Consider the following 17296-nt stretch of genomic DNA (forward strand, 5'->3'; position numbering starts at 1 on the left):
TGTTGGTTACGCTGCGTCGTTTACGAACGACGCGTGCTTATGCGTTCGGAGAGCGGGGACAGTCTGGGGTAGCTTTGGATGAGCCGAGGTTCCCCAGAATCTGACACAGCCTGTGCGATGTCATGGACCGACGACGAATCAGCGTTGCATAGCCTGCCCCTCACAACTGCAGATGTAAGAAACAAGAACAATATTAAGGGGAGTACTTACTTACAACTATAGATTAGTATACTTGGCTACTGTGTATCTCCGGTACCCATACCCGGCCTTTGGGACAGCCCTACCGAGCTGCTGTGATAACCCTGTCCTTGTCGTGGCCCTTGCATGTGATTATTGGTCTGAATCAAGGCTCAAATGTCATCGATTTTACTCTCGCAACTATATCCATATACAGACTACTAACCAACAAATAGGCGGACCTGACCCTTCGTCACATGCTGGGCCGAGGAAATTGTTCAGATACAATCAAATAACATGTGCAGACGGAGAATTTGAGTTTTCTAACGATGGCTGTGTATCGGCGCGATTATTCATAAAATTGGAGAGAAGTTAAACAGAAATTTGTACGGGAGTGGGATTTTATAGGCTACATTTCTGATGGACTATAGTACAGGGGCAGGTGGTGAACTACAGTACAGACGCATGTGATGGACTATAGTACAGGCGTATGTGCTACCATGACCGTAGCTGCTGGAATGAACATGTTGCTCGCTCATTCACGAGATGACAGTACTGAACCCCACTTACTTAGTAATCAAGCCTCGGAGTGAAGGGATTAGGCCCTTTAGTGTTCAGGAAGCGACCATATCGGGTCAACCTCCTACGCGAGGGGTGAATGATGGAAAACTCCTAATCTTCCTCAATCTCGCCCTCCTCGCTTCCACTACGGAGAGCGCGATCTTCTTCTTCCTTCTTGGACGACGCTTCAGGAGCGGGGGTCTTGGACTTGCGGTCCGTACCACGGGGAGAGTAGCGTGCACGCTGGGAAAAGTTAGTCATTTCCTATCAAATGTAACACTGCTTGTTTACGTACCTTGGTCTCTCGATCGCGCCTACTAGAGCTTTCTTCGCTGTCGCGACGGCGTCGGGTCGAGGAAGTGCGGCCACCGCTGTCACCGTAGTCGAGCAGACTAACAGTCGCCTCACGAGGGTCGGCTCTGCTAACGTAAGATCGTTCACGTTCCACTTCACGCTCGCGGCGCTCACGACCATAGTGATCTCCAAGAGAACCTCGACGAGAGCGCTCATACCGATCATCATCTCGGCGGTCGCGACGTGGAAGAGGAGACAGGCCCGTGCTGTCGCTGTTTCTGTAGCGTGCCTCCCTATCTTGCACTGCTCGTCGACGCTCTGCAGCGTACGGGTCATGTTCAGGTGAGCGAGTGCGTGTACGATGACGGCGGTGAGAATCAGAATGTCCGCTGCGATACTCACGATCTCGATCACGTCTATCCCTGTCACGGTCGCGGTCATCGCGCCTGCTCCTATCCCGACGATCATGCTCTTTGTCCTTCAATCGGGAAATGTACTTGTCGAATGCCAATTCGCGTAGTGTATCTGATTTCAGTGCGCGATATTCGTCTGTCTTCTCAACACGGGGACGTACCACTTCCCAGTCGTCTGACACCGACACTGGTGGATCAAGGTGCTTGATAACAGAGCGAAGCTTGTCTACGGCATAGCGTTCGTTGGACTCCTCGTCTCGTCGTTCTTCTTCCTCGCGTTTCTTCACTTTGTTGAGGACGTAGTTGTAGATGCTGTGCATGGACTGTTCGTCAATATCAGCTGTGCGCGGATCTTTTCGCATGACAGTTAGGAATTCTTCCACAGGAGTCGATGTGGTAACCTCAAATCGTTGTTGCTAGGGCTACAGTTAGCAGTGGATTGCATGTTGGTGTAGAGCTAGACTTACCTCTAGTACATCCAAGGCCCGTCGGCGGAGGGTACGGAACTTGCTCTCTTCTTCTTCGAGAGCATCGCGGAACAGATCAAGAGGGGACGATCCGCTTTGTCCAAGCATGGCCGTGTAACGGGCATCCTCTTGGACAAGCTCATGAATGTCCTTCCATTTGCTGCCAGCACGTAGCGCGCCTTTGTGCCTGAGTTCACCAAGCAGATCTATGAACGCATCGCGGTTCTTGCGCTCGATACGGCGCTTGATGCGTCGCTCGGCCTGAACTCGATCGTTATGCTCGCGCTGGAGCTGCCTGATATGCTTTTCAAATTGATCGAGGACATCTAGGCGAGTCAAAGTCTTGAACTTTTCACTCTTGAACTCCTCGTTGCGCTCCAGCTTTTCCTCAGCCGTGTGCCAGCGAGTAAAGGGCTCCAGATCCAGTGCCTGTAGCAGACCCATGACTTGGTCGAGTGCGGATTCTCTGCTCGCCTCCTCATCTTCCTCATGCGCCTTCTTGAGAGAGATGATGTATTCCTCGAACAAGGTCCTTCGCTCATTGTCATCCTTGGCAGAGCGGAAAATGGTCTCGTCTTCGATAATGGGAAGAGCAGTCTTCCAGCGGGTGTAATATTTGATCTCCGGGTGCGAACGCAGCATTGCAGTGAAATCAGAGCGCAGCTTGGCCTGGCGATCCTGCTCCTTGAGCTTTTCCTGGGCGCGCAGATCTTCGCAATACTTCCGGAAAGCCTCCTCGCGCTTCTCGGGCTCTGGTATGGCGCGCCAGTTAGGGTCGTGAATACCAGCGCGCACAGCCTGCTGCCACGACCAGTCAGGCTGGACCTTGATCTGTTTAAGCACCTTGATGAAAGCAGCCTCGGCCTCTTGAGGCGTGGAAAACTGAAGCTCGGTGCCTGCCGTGAAACTAATGTTGGGTCGATCGCCGGCGAAGCCAGACTCGCGATCTCGGTCTCTATCGTCGCGGCGGTCATGGCGGTCGGGACGGTACTCGTCGCGCTCGGGGCGTCTGTTCTCGTACGACGGCGCATTCGAGGGTGGGCCCCCCGCCCAGCCAGAGGGACCAACTGGGGGAGGTCGCTGGGGCGGCAGGCTCTGCCTCATCTGGTCGATTTTCTGCTGAACAACATCGGGAACAGTCCACGTTGTCTGCTTGGTCTCAATATGCGCAAAGTATCGCTTGCCATCTGCCCAGTGGGCTGCCCAGCCGGTGCCAGGGAGTGCGCGCTAGTCACATAGTTAGCTATAAATCGACCAAGGAGTCCATGGGAAATATCATACCTCGACGTCGTCTTTCAACTCATCGGGCTTCTCCCACGTGGTGAGCTTCGTGATCGTGTTATAGTAGTATTCCCTGCCATCTGGAGTTTTAGCACTTGTCCAAGTAGAGCCGGACGGCGCCATTGGAGGCGGGAATCCGTTCATTGCGGTGAGACTGCGGCGAGAGGTGATGGAGTGTCGCGCGTGTGCGTGTCGTCGAGCTGGGTTGCGAAGAAGCTGTGGAAACAACTTATTGTGGCACGGACCTCACGGGCGCACGGACATTATGGCTAGCGCGGATTACTGGGACCCCTAGCTCAGGCACCGGATTCACGTGCCCTCTCTGCTATTCACTCGACGTAGCCATGGCTGCAGATACGGCCGAAGCGCAGCCGCGCCAAAGCCTCGAATTTGTTGAGAGCTCTGTGCTGGAAGCGGTTGTTCCTGCTAAGTCTGAAATCGATATCAAAACCGCCATCGAGTCTTGGAATGGTGCGGGACATGATGATGATGATGGGTCTATTCTACCTTTCCTGGAGCAGCGACAGGTGCTTCTCCTCGGTATGTCCCGCCAGCTTACCATCCAATGCATGTCTCTTACTCATACATAGGCTTTTAGATGAACTACTAGCTGTATATGTCGTTTTTCGAACGCCACTGTTGGAAGACTCTACCCTCAAAGGATATCTGGAAAGATTGGTGGTCAATGTGGAAGCATTCGCCTTCAGTACTGCTCCCCCACCTGAGCAAGACCCCAAATCAGGAACCCCAAAGGAACTCATATATTCTGGTACTATCAAGCCTTCAGATGAGCCTAGCATTGTGTGCCATGGTGAAGGTGATAATGCCCATACCTTTGTCATCTGGAAGGTTGATATCTTCATTGGTAAGGTCTGCAGATCATGAAGTACTCGCAGTATCTGATTTCAAGTAGCCCGTCCTCAGGGCAGATTCCATAAGCCCGCAGTTTACTTTCAACCCACGGCTTCCTTCAAGCCTGCAGAAAACCCCAAAGAAGATGCTCTGGAAGATGATTATCTTCCAAGCTGCGTGCCCACACCACTGAATTTACTTCAGTCATTTGAAAACGACCCAGCTCTGGTCGGTATTCACCCCCGGCTTTCGGCCATGCGCATCAGCAAAGTCACGCCGAGTGCTCCTGTTGCAAGAGAGATGGTCCGCCCTATCCGCAATGGCCAAAAGCCTATATTCAGGGTACTTCCACCGCTCATCTGGAGAGTAAGATATTCAAGACTTCATGCATCAGTGAATGATCTATCTATGATCGCTTCCTTGGACCTAGAAGTCGCCCAGTTCGCTACATACGACGTTAGAATCAAGAATGTTAAGCTTATATTACATGGGGGCAAAACCAAAGAGCTGAGCACGGAACAGGACGTAACAGTTAGCCACAAGCCTGGCGACCAATTGACATATCTGTACAAGATTGTGCCAGATCTTGCCCCCGATGGAACCCCATCGCTCGGAACTAAGGGTCACTATCTGAACCTCAATGTGGAGGCCAATGTCACCATGTCTAGCGATTGCCGGCCGGACATTGCAATTGAATGGAAAACACCCGTGGATTTTGCATTTGAGCAAGCATCTGGCCATGCCAAGGCTTTTCACCGTCCCACCAGCTCTATGAGTCAAGCGACAAACGCATCTAATCCGGATGCTCTTGTTGGGTCCGATTCTCAAGATCAGCACGGGCATACGCTCTCGAGTAATGAGGTGAATGTCACACTTACGATTTCTGGGCCACCCAGCATCCATGTTGGCGAGATATTTACGTGGGACGTATTTATCGTCAACCGATCCGATAAAACGCGAAGGCTAGCAATCTTGGTCATTGTAAAGCGACCAAGAGATGGTGAGAAGAAGCACAGATCACATCCGTCTACATCATCTGTTGGCGGTCCTCGTGTAGAAAAAAGAGAGCTACTCGCAACAGCCGTCACAGATGAGAATGTTGTTTATGCCAAGCAGAAGAGTACGAGGACAGAGACGGCAGACTTGATATGTTTGACGACAGACATACGCGTAGGGTAAGTAAACGTGAGCTGGCTGGCTGCGGACCGAGGATGCTAATTGCACGTAGACAACTTTCGCCTGGGTCTTGCTATACGGCTGATATCAAGTTGCTCGCGCTCACTGTGGGTGTATTGTCGGTCGAGTCTATACGGGTGGTGGATCTGGTCACCAACGAAGCTGTAGACATCCGCGACTTGCCTAGTGTTGTTGCTGTGGCACCATGAGTTTGTTCTAGAAGCCATTATACCCAGGTCATCTTTCCAGGCATTATTGAAGATTGAATGCATTTTGAATTTGCGCTCGTCTTGAACGCATGTCTGTAGCAGCCCATGATGCTATTTGTGGAGTTGGTGAATGCCAGGATCACTTCCCCCTCTCAGCAGGTGGGCCGAGATATCCGGTACTGTGTCGGGCCATACCATCGAACCCTGTGTGAATAGACGGTGAGGCATCAGACGCACATAGGTATTGAATAGAAGTTTGTAGAACGAGCCCGCAGCCGCTCGGAACTGGGCTGGTTCCAGTTGATGCCTGTCCCTTGGTCTATGAAAGCCGTCATTGGTCGCGGCGCGTGAAACTCTCCGCCACTGCACCATGACCCTCGTGCGTCGACCCCAGGCAAGCTGCGCCTTCTACCCCCTCATACTGATAGACTGCTCTTCTGCTCACAAAAGCATCCCTATCCGCCTACAGTGTTCCCAGCCTGTGCCATACAGCCTTGAGAGATAGAAGAGGGCTACTTATCGCTGCACACGGACCTTCGGTTGCGTTTCAGCAACGTCATCGGGCGCCATCTGCGAGCAACGCTACACCTAGAGCTTTTTCACAGGACCCAGCACTTACCATGAACAGCACCAGACACAGACTGCTTTACCAGCTAAACAGTCGCTGGATCTACGGAAAGATTGTGAGCGACACTGCCGACAACCGCCTGACCATCTACTGACAGCGACCAGCCGCTGCTCCATTCGATTGTCTTTCTTTTGCAAATGGCTGCCGTGAGTCTGCTCACGCGCAAGTACAACCAGTACTATGCAGCGCGGCCAGTTCTTACCACAATGATCACCAACGCCGTACGTGCCCTCTTCCGCTCTCCGTAAGACTTGCGCGCATTACGAACCCCGTGTCGCACACAGTCTCCCCTCCGAACCATGCGACCGCTACATCTATTTCGACGTCAATCTCGAATACATCTACAAGAAATACATCTAGCAGGAACTGACAGTGATACCAGGTGTTGGGTGGTATTGCGGACACGGTAGCGCAAACACTGACTGCTGTGCGAGAGCGCGCCGTTCGCAAGAAGGGCGGCCCAGGCAAGGACGACTTCCTGGCGATTGAGATTCACGACCTCGACAAGCGCAACCCTTTCAACGAAAACGATCTCATTCCCGACTCGAAGAAACTCCCGCCGCCCTTTGATTTCGAGCGCACCACCAGGTTCATGTCGTACGGTTTCCTTATGTCGCCCATCCAGCATAGGTGGTTCAGGTTCCTATCCGCCACCTTCCCCGTCACAAAGACTGCTACATGGATGCCGGCATTGAAGCGCGTGGCTTTTGACCAATTCCTGTTCGCTCCAGCCGGTCTGGCTGCATTCTTTACCTTTATGACAATTGCTGAGGGCGGCGGTAAGCGAGCCGTGCAGCGTAAGTTCCAGGATGTCTATGTGCCTGCGCTCAAGGCCAACTACATGGTCTGGCCAGCAGTGCAAATCATCAACTTCCGTGTCATGCCCATTCAATACCAAATTGTAAGTTGCCCAGCCTCGAAAGACCCAGGCGAGACTAACACCCTGCCAGCCTTTTGTGTCCAGCGTAGGTATTGCCTGGACTGCTTACCTTTCCTTGACCAACTCCGCCGAAGACGCCTAAGTCTCTCCCACTACACAAACAGACTTCCCTTGTACAACTATCATGGATACACATATGCTGTATCATGAAGATCTTGATTTGCTGCCCTTGACCTTTTTGTTTGTCTCTACAATTGAATGGGCATTTGCGTGGCGTCGGGTCTGTCGACCTTTTGTTCATAGGAGCTAGGGTTTGCGTGTACAACTGTCAACTAGATCAGAATGAAATGCTATTTCCATTGTATTGTACTGTTAGTTTAACATGAGGGCATTTCGTAATGACTTTGTTTAGTTTCGACCGTTAATGAGACTCGGGGCCGTCAATGTACCATCGGAGAGCGAAAGGAAATGCTAGGAGCTGCAAGCTCTTGTAGCTACTGCTCTCCGAAACCAGCCGTCACTCTCGGCCGCGGGGGAGGGGAGCCTCATTCGCGCATCCTGCGCAGTACGAGGACAGCTAAAACATTTTACTTTGGCTAATGAGGCTTGGCTTTAGTCACGCCGGCTTTCTTTTTGTGGTTCGATAAGGAGCAAGAAGCTTTGCATGCAGGAGAAGAGGAACTTGTGGACTGACTGCCCCGCCGCAACCACCCCCACCAAGCTTAGCTACATACTACAACCCAGACCAAACACCACCCGTTTCTTTTCTCCTTCTTCCTTAATCCACATATTCTCCTGTAAGTGAGCCCTCAAAACAATTCGAATTCACAATTGCGCCCAAATTCAAACAGCTTAAGAGCAGCAGATTCACTGACGCGCTATCACAGTACACCACCCCCTACACACGTCATGTCTCTCTCCAACAAGCTATCGATCGCCGACGTCGATCTGAAGGACAAGCGCGTCCTGATCCGAGTAAGTGAATCTCATGATCCTTTGTATAATTCAGAGGTCACATCTAACCATGACAACCTCCAGGTCGACTTCAACGTCCCTCTAGACGCCGACAAGAAGATTACCAACAACCAGCGCATAGTCGGCGCACTTCCCACAATCAAGCACGCTATCGACAATGGCGCCAAAGCCGTCATCCTTATGTCCCATCTCGGCCGACCAGACGGCAAGCCAAACGCAAAATACAGCCTCAAGCCAGTTGTTGCCGAGCTAGAGAAGCTCCTCGGCAAGAGCGTCACCTTCACTGACGACTGCGTTGGCAAGTCGGTTGAGGATACCGTCAACAGTGCTAGCGGTGGTCAGGTCATTCTGCTAGAGAACCTACGCTTCCACGCTGAGGAGGAGGGCAGCTACAAGGACGATGAGGGTAAGAAGCAAAAGGTAGACAAGAGCAAGGTCGACGAGTTCAGGAAGGGCTTGACTGCTCTGGGTGACGTCTACATCAGTGAGTGATATAATGAGTGCGTTAGAGGAAATACAAAGCTAACCACTCACAGACGACGCTTTCGGTACTGCTCACCGCGCGCACAGCTCCATGGTCGGTGTCGACCTTCCACAAAAGGCCTCTGGCTTCCTTGTCAAGAAGGAGCTTGATTACTTCGCAAAAGCACTCGAGGAGCCCAAGCGGCCTTTCCTCGCCATCCTTGGTGGTGCAAAGGTCTCTGACAAGATCCAATTGATCGACAACCTGCTTGGCAAGGTCAACAGCCTGATCATCTGCGGAGGCATGTCCTTCACCTTCAAGAAGACTCTTGAGGGCGTCAAGATTGGTGACAGCTTGTTCGACGAGGCTGGCAGCAAGACCGTCAAGGACCTTGTCGAAAAGGCGAAGAAGAACAACGTCAAGATTGTGCTGCCCGTCGACTACATCACTGCCGATAAGTTTGACAAGGACGCCAAAACTGGCTATGCCGAGGACAAGGACGGCATTCCAGATGGCTGGATGGGTCTTGACTGTGGAGAGAAGTCGATCAAGCTCTACAAGGAGGCCATCGATGAAGCGCAGACCATCCTCTGGAACGGTCCTGCTGGTGTGTTCGAGTTCGACAAGTTCGCCGCTGGTACCAAGGCGACACTCGACGCCGCTGTTGACGCTGCGCAGAGCGGCAAGATTGTCATCATCGGTGGTGGTGACACAGCTACTGTGGCGGCCAAGTACGGTGTAGAAGACAAGCTCTCCCATGTCTCCACTGGAGGTGGCGCGTCGCTTGAGCTGCTCGAGGGCAAGGACCTGCCCGGTGTCTCCGCCCTGTCAAGTAAGTAAAACAGTCACTCAAAGAGGTGAACGGTGGCTCAAGAACAGGGAAGGTATATCTTCGAAGTTATGATGATGTAGCTATATAGCCCTTTGTGGTTTCAATATTGATGAACCATGCTTCGATTGCCGTCTTTTGTTTGTAGCTTCAGACATGGTGTGATGCCTTTTGTGATATTCCCTGGCCGCTAAGACCGCATCGTGCTGCACCCTCTATTAGCCACCATCGCTGCTTCCCGGTGGAATGCTATCGTGTTGTAACATCGTGGTGGTGTGTTGATCATTTGCCCAGCTTCTTCAGCTCCTCCCTGTATGTTGTCAGCTTTGGCACTATGCAATACCAAACATAGACCTCTTACCTAAGCTGTACAGCAAAGTCATCATTCGTGTCATCATCATCCCAGCTCTCCTCCCACAGGTGTGTGTTGCCGTTGGGGATCTGGGTCTCCTCTTCTGTCCAGTCTGGCCCTACCGTTAGCTAATCCTATAGCCAAATTATCTTGCTGCCCTACCTTCGACAGGAAAGTCCTCAAACTCGTCATCCTCCTCAAGTTGTGTCGCAGGCTTCTTCTCCGGTGCCAGCGGTTGCTCGCCGTTCTTCGAGTCGCTGGTTACGGCCTTCTTCATATCGTTGCTTCCTTGCGCTGAGCCGGACATCGTGCTGGATCTGTGGAGGGCGATTGATGCTACAAAGTAATATCGAAGTATCTGGACCGATGGGTAGGGATGCGTTGATGTTTGTGCTTCCGTGGGCTTGGTAGTAGTAGTCGCGGCTCAAGCACCGGCGCCGGCGGCGGAGGCGGGCAACTTACCCGCATATCTGCCAGTCACGTGATGCCCATTGCAACCCCGGTTCGCGTTTCGTGGGTGGGAGTTTGACTTTTCAGCTGTTCCCGCTGATTGGCTTCCCAGGTAGGATATGTCTGCCTAGAGAAACTAAGATCCTTCTTTCTAGGCTGCCCATTGCTATATTTGTGACACTTGGGTGTAAGCATGCGTGGGCTTGCGCGGGCGAATTGTACCTGTGCCTATCTGACCGCCGGCAAACAGCATGACGTACTGCGTTTAGCTCCGACGCATTAGGCGCGTTTGTCTGGATGGCTTACTAGGTTAATGCATACATAGATACCCACTCATCGCGTTTGCTGGGGCTATCCCGCTATCCACGGACCCTTGTAATATACCATACTCTCTCTCTCTTTCTCCTCCTCCAGCTTTTGCTCCGTTTTCCCTTTTCCAACTTCTCTACTGGCGAGGCTTTGATATTCTTCCCCCCCGCCTACCAGACTTTCTTTTCAGCCAACATGTTCAAGGTCGGTGGGTGGCTCAAGGGCCACACGCCTGGGCATTCGAAGAGTCTAGACTCTTTGGATGAGTTTGCACAGCGTGAGGCTTGTGGTATTCGTGAGGCAGAATGGGTTGCTGACGCTCGGTAGTTCAGGAAGCTATGGGTGGTAGGAATCCTACGGATTGTCTGCTTCGGGCAGCGTGGCCTACAGAACTAATGGCGTGCGAACATAGCTGTTAACTATATCATGGCCGACGATATCGAAAACGCCGAAATTCACCTTAACAAGGGCAGTTCGCCATTTCACCAGGTGTGTATCAACGTTCAGCTTGCAGACATATTCCACGTAGTACCGAGCTTACATACTACAGCTTGGAGCAGGTGTATGCGTCTTCATAAGGGCAACGTTGGGATTTGAACCGGAAATCGTCCGTGAAGGTCTCGTCAGATACCCGTTTCCGGTCTTCCCGACTTAGACTGACGTAAAGTATAGCCGCCAATGCCTTGTATGTAGCCGAAAACTCAGCCTACGAACAACAGCGACGCGCTAGCAAAGACCCAAACTCGTATCGGTCGTCGATATACCCCCCAGGCACCGAATATGTGGTATGCATGGCGGAAGCACAGTTGATGAGTGCGGTTGTGGGTGTGCTCAACGAGAGCTTAACCGAGGCCATAAAGAGTTTCTACAAGCTGAGGAAAGCCTATATTGCGTTGGAGGGCGTGATACAGAATGAGAAGAACTTCCTCAAGGAGAGGAGTACAAGCAGTCTCAACTCGACAGGGTCGAGTGGCTCTTTAAAAGGCGGATCAGGCCCTTCAAGTTTGAAGAGTAGCAAGGTTCAGGACTCCAAAGCTGCTACATCTGCGAACGCATCTGCCGCAGGCTCGACATCCGATCTCAAACAGACTAAGACAATCACCCCAGAGACAAAAAAGGGCGCAAACGATGACAACGACGATGGTTTTGAATTTGTGGATGCTGCAGAGGACCGGCCGAATGTTACGACACCAATGGAATATACGGGTCACATCAATGTCCCTGTGGACAAGAATGCTTCAGTGGAACTAGACAATGCTCAAAAGAGGGTTGACGTGGAATCTAGTTCAGCACCGGCTCTGCCTACAGCAGGAGAAAACTCATCTTCTCCAATACCGAACGCCATCGAATATTTTGAGCGGCTCACGTTAAGCGATGAGGGCCAGGACATTGCTTCCTTGAGCGACCACCCAGTAGATACGTTTGTTCTATCTGGATCCAACTTTTGTTTTGGGATGTTACTACTCATTCTCTCATTTATACCGCCCTCATTTGCTACCTTGCTGAAGGTAGTCGGTTTTAAGGGTGACCGAGAACGAGGCATGAAGATGCTGTGGCAGGCGACCAAGTTTGATAACATCCATGGTGCCATGGCCGGTGTGGTCTTGATGGGATATCTAAACGGGTTTACAAATTTCTGCGACATTCTCCCATCACGTGGAGAGGGCGCGTATCCCAAGGAGAAATGCATGGCTTTGCTCCGCTACATGCGCGAAAGATATCCCCAGAGCCATCTGTGGCTTCTTGAGGAATCACGAGTGCTGGCATCTGAGAAAGAGCTGGAAAAGGCCGTTCAATTCATAGCCGAGGCGGGCGAGACGAAGCTCAAGCAACTCGAGGCCCTGAGCTGGTTCGAACGTAGTCTCAACAACATGTACATGCACGACTACGAGGCCGCTGCCGCTGGGTTTGACAAATGCGTCACCCTGAACAACTGGAGTCACGGACTATACTACTACATCATCGCCGCGTCCTACATCGAGCTGTACCGAAAAAACAAGACGACAAATCCCACCGAAGCAAAGAAGTACGGCGAAAAAGCCGAAGAAATCATGAAAAAGGTAATTCCCAACACGGGCAAAAAGAAGTTCATGGCCCGCCAACTCCCCTTTGACGTCTTCGTCAGCCGCAAGATTCAAAAATGGGAAGCCCGCGCCAAAGAATGGAAGTGCGGCCTCATCGACGCCGTCGGCATCTCGCCCATTGAAGAAATGATATACTTCTGGAACGGCTACAAACGCATGCGCAACGACCACCTCGCCGTCTCGCTCGCCAACCTCGCCTGGAGCGAATCCTCCGCCAACCCGCACTGGGACAAGGAAAGTATTGATGAGAAAGCCATACTACATGTTCTTCGTGCTGCTACGCTACGCAATATGGGGCAGCCGGCTGAAGCCAAAGCTCTTCTTGAGAAAGAAGTGCTGCCTGTGGATCGCACGCTGCTGACGGGGGGTCTGAAAGATAATTGGACGGCGCCGTGTGCACGGTACGAAATGGGGGCGAATATCTGGCGCGAGGCGGATGCAGAGGGGCATCCTGAGGAGCATATTGAGGCGTTGGGACAGTGTAGGGATTGGTTGGATGAAGTTACCAAGTGGGGGAGTTACGATTTAGATGCCAGGTACGTTTTTTCTTTCTTTCTCTTCTTTTCCGACTCTTTCTTGTGGTTGGTGTTGCATGGTTGCGTAGACTAATACTTTTGTGCAACAGAATCGGAATAAGGATTACGACTGCGAAGGAGACGCTGAGGAAGTACGGGATTCAGTGTTGATTGATTATGGTGGGCCGGGAGAATGACTTATCGGAATATGGTATAGACTGGGGGGGGGGGGGGGGTGTGACGTGGGCATTAGAGTACTTACATGTGGGGAAATCCAGGTAAGTACATATTAAGTCACATATGCAAGGTGATTGCTGCACGACATCTCGTACATGTATCACCTGCGAATTGTGGCGATTAGATGAGACAATTTCGTCCTTTACTGCAAACTTTCCACGTTCAAGACATATTGCAATAGTAAAGTTTACCTTTGTAGAGGAGAGATGCATAAGCTATAATTAACTCCAACCGTAGCATACATTGCTCTCGTTGTTTCCTTTTTCGACCCACCTTTCCCTCATTCTGCTACGCCACAATTACCCAAACGGGTAATTAACACCTAGATGATCGAGTATAGGGACGCGGGTGGGGCTTATTGTTTTACTTTTTTTTCCCTTCCTCTTTCCCAACAATCCTTCATCCCTCCCCCATCAATTTGTTTCCTTTTTTTGCCTTGATTTCTTGAATGTATAAGTATATTGAAACAAGGGATTTTCGAATGTGCGGTTTGAGTTGTTTGATGTGGGATATACAGGGGGATGGTGTTAGGCTATGGAGTTTGTTTGTTTTGGGATTAAGGTTTCAAGGGTAGGGGGGTGGCGGGCCGGGTCGTAGGTGTTTGGGGCGAGTTGTTCAGGAGGTGGAGGTAAGTGGTGGTGGAAGGTTAGGCTAACTAAATAGAGAGGTTATTCCCGTTCAATCTCCTTGTGTGGCTGAAGAGGCTCTCATGTGGGGAGAGAGAGGATGGGGTTCTTTTGTGGATTGCTTGGTCGGTGCCAAGGTGGGTTTGCGGATGCGGCTCATGGTTAGTAGTTGGCACACCTCAATGTTGGATATGGCTTTAGTTTTTAGATCAATGAGTGAGTTGACTTTGTATATCAAGTTACAATCAATTGAGTTGTTTGGGGGTATAATCGGGGGCCTGAAGACTTGATATGGAGGTTGATCATGCAATATGTTCATATGATATAGGTAAACACCACATAGGAGTCAGACTACGTAGAATCACGATAACAGTATTGCAACACCATGGATGGACCAATGATCCCCTCCTGACTTTTACCATCCCAATACCTCCGAACTCAAAGTACGAAGACACATGTTATGCTGAGCAAGCATTGTGTAAGCGTGGTCAACCCCAGTTGACAAGCAGCAAAAACCCACTCTACAGACCGAACAGCGCCGAAAAAGCAGCGTATTTGACCGACTAGAATCAACACATTTTCAGATTCACTTCCCTTTGCAGTAAAACGACCAAGTGGTTGGAAATATCAAAGGGGGGAGGGTGGAGCACGGGGAGCGGAGGGCAGGGCAGAGGAAGAGGGGGGGCCTGAAAGCATCAGTGGCGATGTAAATCCGCCGAGGCGGCGTGGGCTTAGTTTTGTTTTTTGTGCCGAAACGAGAGGACTCGAAGGAAAAAGAAGGAGAGAAGAAAAGGCCGACGCCGATGGCGACCGATGCCGTCGGCGCGAATGTGAGCCACAGAAGGGTTCAAGGTGGGCCCAAGAGGGAAGTACGTCCGACAGAGAAAGTCCGAAGTAATGCGACTGCAATCAACGGGCGGGTTGTACTGAGATTGGACGTCGTTTTTGCCGTTAAGGGTAGGTTTGGTATGACTGCGACTTGGGCATGTGCCCGGGGATAGGGCGGAGATAAAAGGCGTGATGCAACAACCGCATCTACTGAGTCAAGCTGTCGAGGCAAATGCGTGGTTGATCTTGTTGCTCTGATTCAGGTTGCGGGTTGGTGATGGGCATGATCGTTGACATGCACCCCTGCATAGTAGTTCAGAGACTACGCTTATCGACTTTGTATAGTACTACTACAGTTTACTGGCTGCTGTGCAGCAGTCTTGAGATACAATCGGCTCTCACCATGACCAGGCATGGTGAGTAGCCACCATGATATTAAGCGCCCAACCCACACAACCTCACAACCTCTATGATTAATAAGTACACACGGAGTCATAACCCTTTTCAGAAGACGATTTGTGAATCGTGCAGGGTGGAGTACAAGTATGGCCGGTTTCATGGGGCCGTGATTAACCCGGACCTGGCCAATCGACGACGGGACCGTATCCGATAGGTCGGGTAGGGGCTCAAGGTTACAACAAGATGCTGAACATATTGGTCCGACACCAATGATGCAAGAAAATAGAGTTTGGCGAGGCCTCGTGAGGCTGTTGATTGATAGTATCAGTCAGGGTAGGTTGATTGGTGCTGCTTGTGCTTGCATGATTTACGTCTAGGTGTTGCTGGCGAACTAACGTGAGAGTGCAGGATGCGGGGGAGATGCGGGGATATGAAGAGCCCACGAAATCAAATTAGAGTAGTACCTGAATGAGGAAAGGATATGGTGAAACTGCTAGGTTTTGTGATTTAATAGAACTACCTGGAGGGTCTGGACTATTCTCCAGTCACGCAGTGGGAAATCTCGGGGCCTCGCTCGTTCTGGCTCGACAATGACCGACGGGGCTTGTCGCTGACATACTCTGTGGGAATACATTTTGCATCTCTTTTAGGGCACCTTCCACACACACACGTGATATGTAGTTGGTTAGTGCGGCGGTTATTGCTGTTGTTGGTTGGTTGGTTGGTTGTCGTCCTCAGTCGACCCTTCTCTTTACGCTTCTTCCTCCATCCTCACCTCCAATGCCACTGACAACGTCTTGCACCAGCTCCCTCAGTTGGCTCTGCACCTCCTCCGAGTTGTAGTCGTCTCTCGCCGCCAATTCTTCGATCCGCCGCCGTATCTCCGGATCTGGCGCCTCAGCGGCATTTTCTTCCATAGTGCCCATATTGACCTTGACACCACCGGGTAATGGTGGTGGGGGGTGTACACTCTCAGTTTCTACAAGACCCGCCGGCATTGGCTCAGAACCAGTTCTCCGGCTCCTCAGGTACTGGTAGACTTCGTGTGCCTCGCCTTCTTCCTCGCCAATCTTGTCTTCGGCCGTTTGACCATCGCCATTGCGTATGCTAGTGTCCGCTCCAAGCTCCTCGACCAGGCATTTTGCGACGTCGATTTTTTCGGCTGCGAAGAGGGGCGTTTCGCCGTCCTCGTCTAGAATGTTGACGTCGGCATTGAATTTTTGAACCAGATCGCGCAGCACGGCGAGTTGGTTGTACGAAGCGGCGGCATGGACCAGAGAGTAGCCATGAGCATCGCGCGCTGAGGCAAGTTGCGGATGCTGCGCCAGCGACGTGAGGATGGACTGCGGACGGGTGTCGATGAGGTTGAGCAACAGGTCAATGGTTGGCGGCGGTAGCGCCATGGTGGGCTGGCTGGGTTTGATGCGCTTGTCTGACGGTGGCCGGCTTTCGGGCGTGCTGGATATCCGTATTTGTCCGTATTCGGATGCAGAATACGCATTCACTGGGGCTGAGCCTCGGGGCTGCACGACTGACTGTACCGTGCGTGTCCGTCTGCGTATAGGCACAACACACAACTCCGGGCCAGCCCTAACAGCTCAGAAAACCCAAGCGCAAAAGATGACGTGGGCGGAGATGCGGAGACTTTGCTCCTCCAGTCGCACATCATGTCCTGGACTAAACCCTAGCCGTCCTAGCACTCGCATCTCGACAGTCATTGGCATCATCATTCTCATTCTCATGATCATCGCTCCACGTATGGCAATAGTCGTCTTATAGCGTACGTCCATGTCCGCCGACCGACATCCAGTCTCAGCGCATACGCCAGTACGCCGGCGCAAACGCAATAGGCTGGCAACGCTCTGGGCGCCAGCTGAGACGCCGCCGTGTCCATTCAGGCCACCGCCTCAAGCCCTGCCCTCACAGCCTCAAGCCGTCCCGCTGGGCACTTGGCAGTTATCGCGTGCCCTCTTGCCTCACCCCTTGAACCTTCACTCCGTCACTTAGGATCTCTCAATCATCATATTACTTGTCCACGGTAACACCATTCACGCTTGCACCCGCTCCACACTACACACGTCAAACTACGCTTGCTTTTCTCCTCGGTGACACGCACTAGCACTTCAGATCATACCCAAAACACTCGACACTGCCGCCAAGATCAACAAGTTCAAAGCACCCGTCCATGCGCCTGTCAATTTGAGCTGTCTGCAACATTTGACACCCGCACTGCTTTGTTCTAATCATCTACCTCTACAACCCTCTTCGTTGGCGTCGTACACATTCTTTCT

At 51.7% G+C, this 17296-nt stretch overlaps 7 protein-coding genes across 7 annotated transcripts; 4 read left to right on the top strand and 3 right to left on the bottom strand.

The window, feature by feature from the left end:
• Nucleotides 1–849: 849 nt before the first annotated feature.
• COCMIDRAFT_82575 (uncharacterized protein) lies at nt 850–3337 on the bottom strand (the record flags this gene model as incomplete). The annotated part of the gene is made up of 4 exons (XM_007685133.1): nt 850–981; nt 1034–1861; nt 1913–3139; nt 3194–3337. The coding sequence occupies 4 exons, from the start codon at nt 3335–3337 to the stop codon at nt 850–852; spliced, it is 2331 nt and encodes a 776-aa protein (XP_007683323.1).
• Nucleotides 3338–3537: 200 nt separating this feature from the next.
• On the top strand, nt 3538–5430 carry COCMIDRAFT_82750 (uncharacterized protein; the record flags this gene model as incomplete). The annotated part of the gene is made up of 4 exons (XM_007685134.1): nt 3538–3733; nt 3792–4058; nt 4107–5220; nt 5274–5430. 4 exons carry the CDS (start codon nt 3538–3540, stop codon nt 5428–5430), a joined length of 1734 nt encoding a protein of 577 aa, XP_007683324.1.
• Nucleotides 5431–6050: 620 nt separating this feature from the next.
• On the top strand, nt 6051–7080 carry COCMIDRAFT_82493 (uncharacterized protein; the record flags this gene model as incomplete). The annotated part of the gene is made up of 4 exons (XM_007685135.1): nt 6051–6113; nt 6163–6279; nt 6441–6959; nt 7009–7080. 4 exons carry the CDS (start codon nt 6051–6053, stop codon nt 7078–7080), a joined length of 771 nt encoding a protein of 256 aa, XP_007683325.1.
• Nucleotides 7081–7847: 767 nt separating this feature from the next.
• Nucleotides 7848–9216, top strand: COCMIDRAFT_82801 (uncharacterized protein; the record flags this gene model as incomplete). The annotated part of the gene is made up of 3 exons (XM_007685136.1): nt 7848–7913; nt 7977–8397; nt 8450–9216. The coding sequence occupies 3 exons, from the start codon at nt 7848–7850 to the stop codon at nt 9214–9216; spliced, it is 1254 nt and encodes a 417-aa protein (XP_007683326.1).
• A 271-nt stretch (nt 9217–9487) lies between these two features.
• COCMIDRAFT_82600 (uncharacterized protein) lies at nt 9488–9864 on the bottom strand (the record flags this gene model as incomplete). Its single annotated transcript, XM_007685137.1, has 3 exons — nt 9488–9515; nt 9567–9675; nt 9720–9864. The coding sequence occupies 3 exons, from the start codon at nt 9862–9864 to the stop codon at nt 9488–9490; spliced, it is 282 nt and encodes a 93-aa protein (XP_007683327.1).
• A 647-nt stretch (nt 9865–10511) lies between these two features.
• On the top strand, nt 10512–13086 carry COCMIDRAFT_1146 (uncharacterized protein; the record flags this gene model as incomplete). The annotated part of the gene is made up of 6 exons (XM_007685055.1): nt 10512–10593; nt 10644–10661; nt 10729–10805; nt 10867–10933; nt 10989–12936; nt 13026–13086. 6 exons carry the CDS (start codon nt 10512–10514, stop codon nt 13084–13086), a joined length of 2253 nt encoding a protein of 750 aa, XP_007683245.1.
• A 2653-nt stretch (nt 13087–15739) lies between these two features.
• Nucleotides 15740–16408, bottom strand: COCMIDRAFT_82692 (uncharacterized protein; the record flags this gene model as incomplete). The annotated part of the gene is made up of 1 exon (XM_007685138.1): nt 15740–16408. One exon carries the CDS (start codon nt 16406–16408, stop codon nt 15740–15742), a length of 669 nt encoding a protein of 222 aa, XP_007683328.1.
• Between the last annotated feature and the right edge of the window lie 888 nt (nt 16409–17296).

This window comes from Bipolaris oryzae (assembly GCF_000523455.1).
Source record: "Bipolaris oryzae ATCC 44560 unplaced genomic scaffold scaffold_7, whole genome shotgun sequence".
Taxonomy (NCBI): Eukaryota; Fungi; Ascomycota; class Dothideomycetes; order Pleosporales; family Pleosporaceae; genus Bipolaris; species Bipolaris oryzae.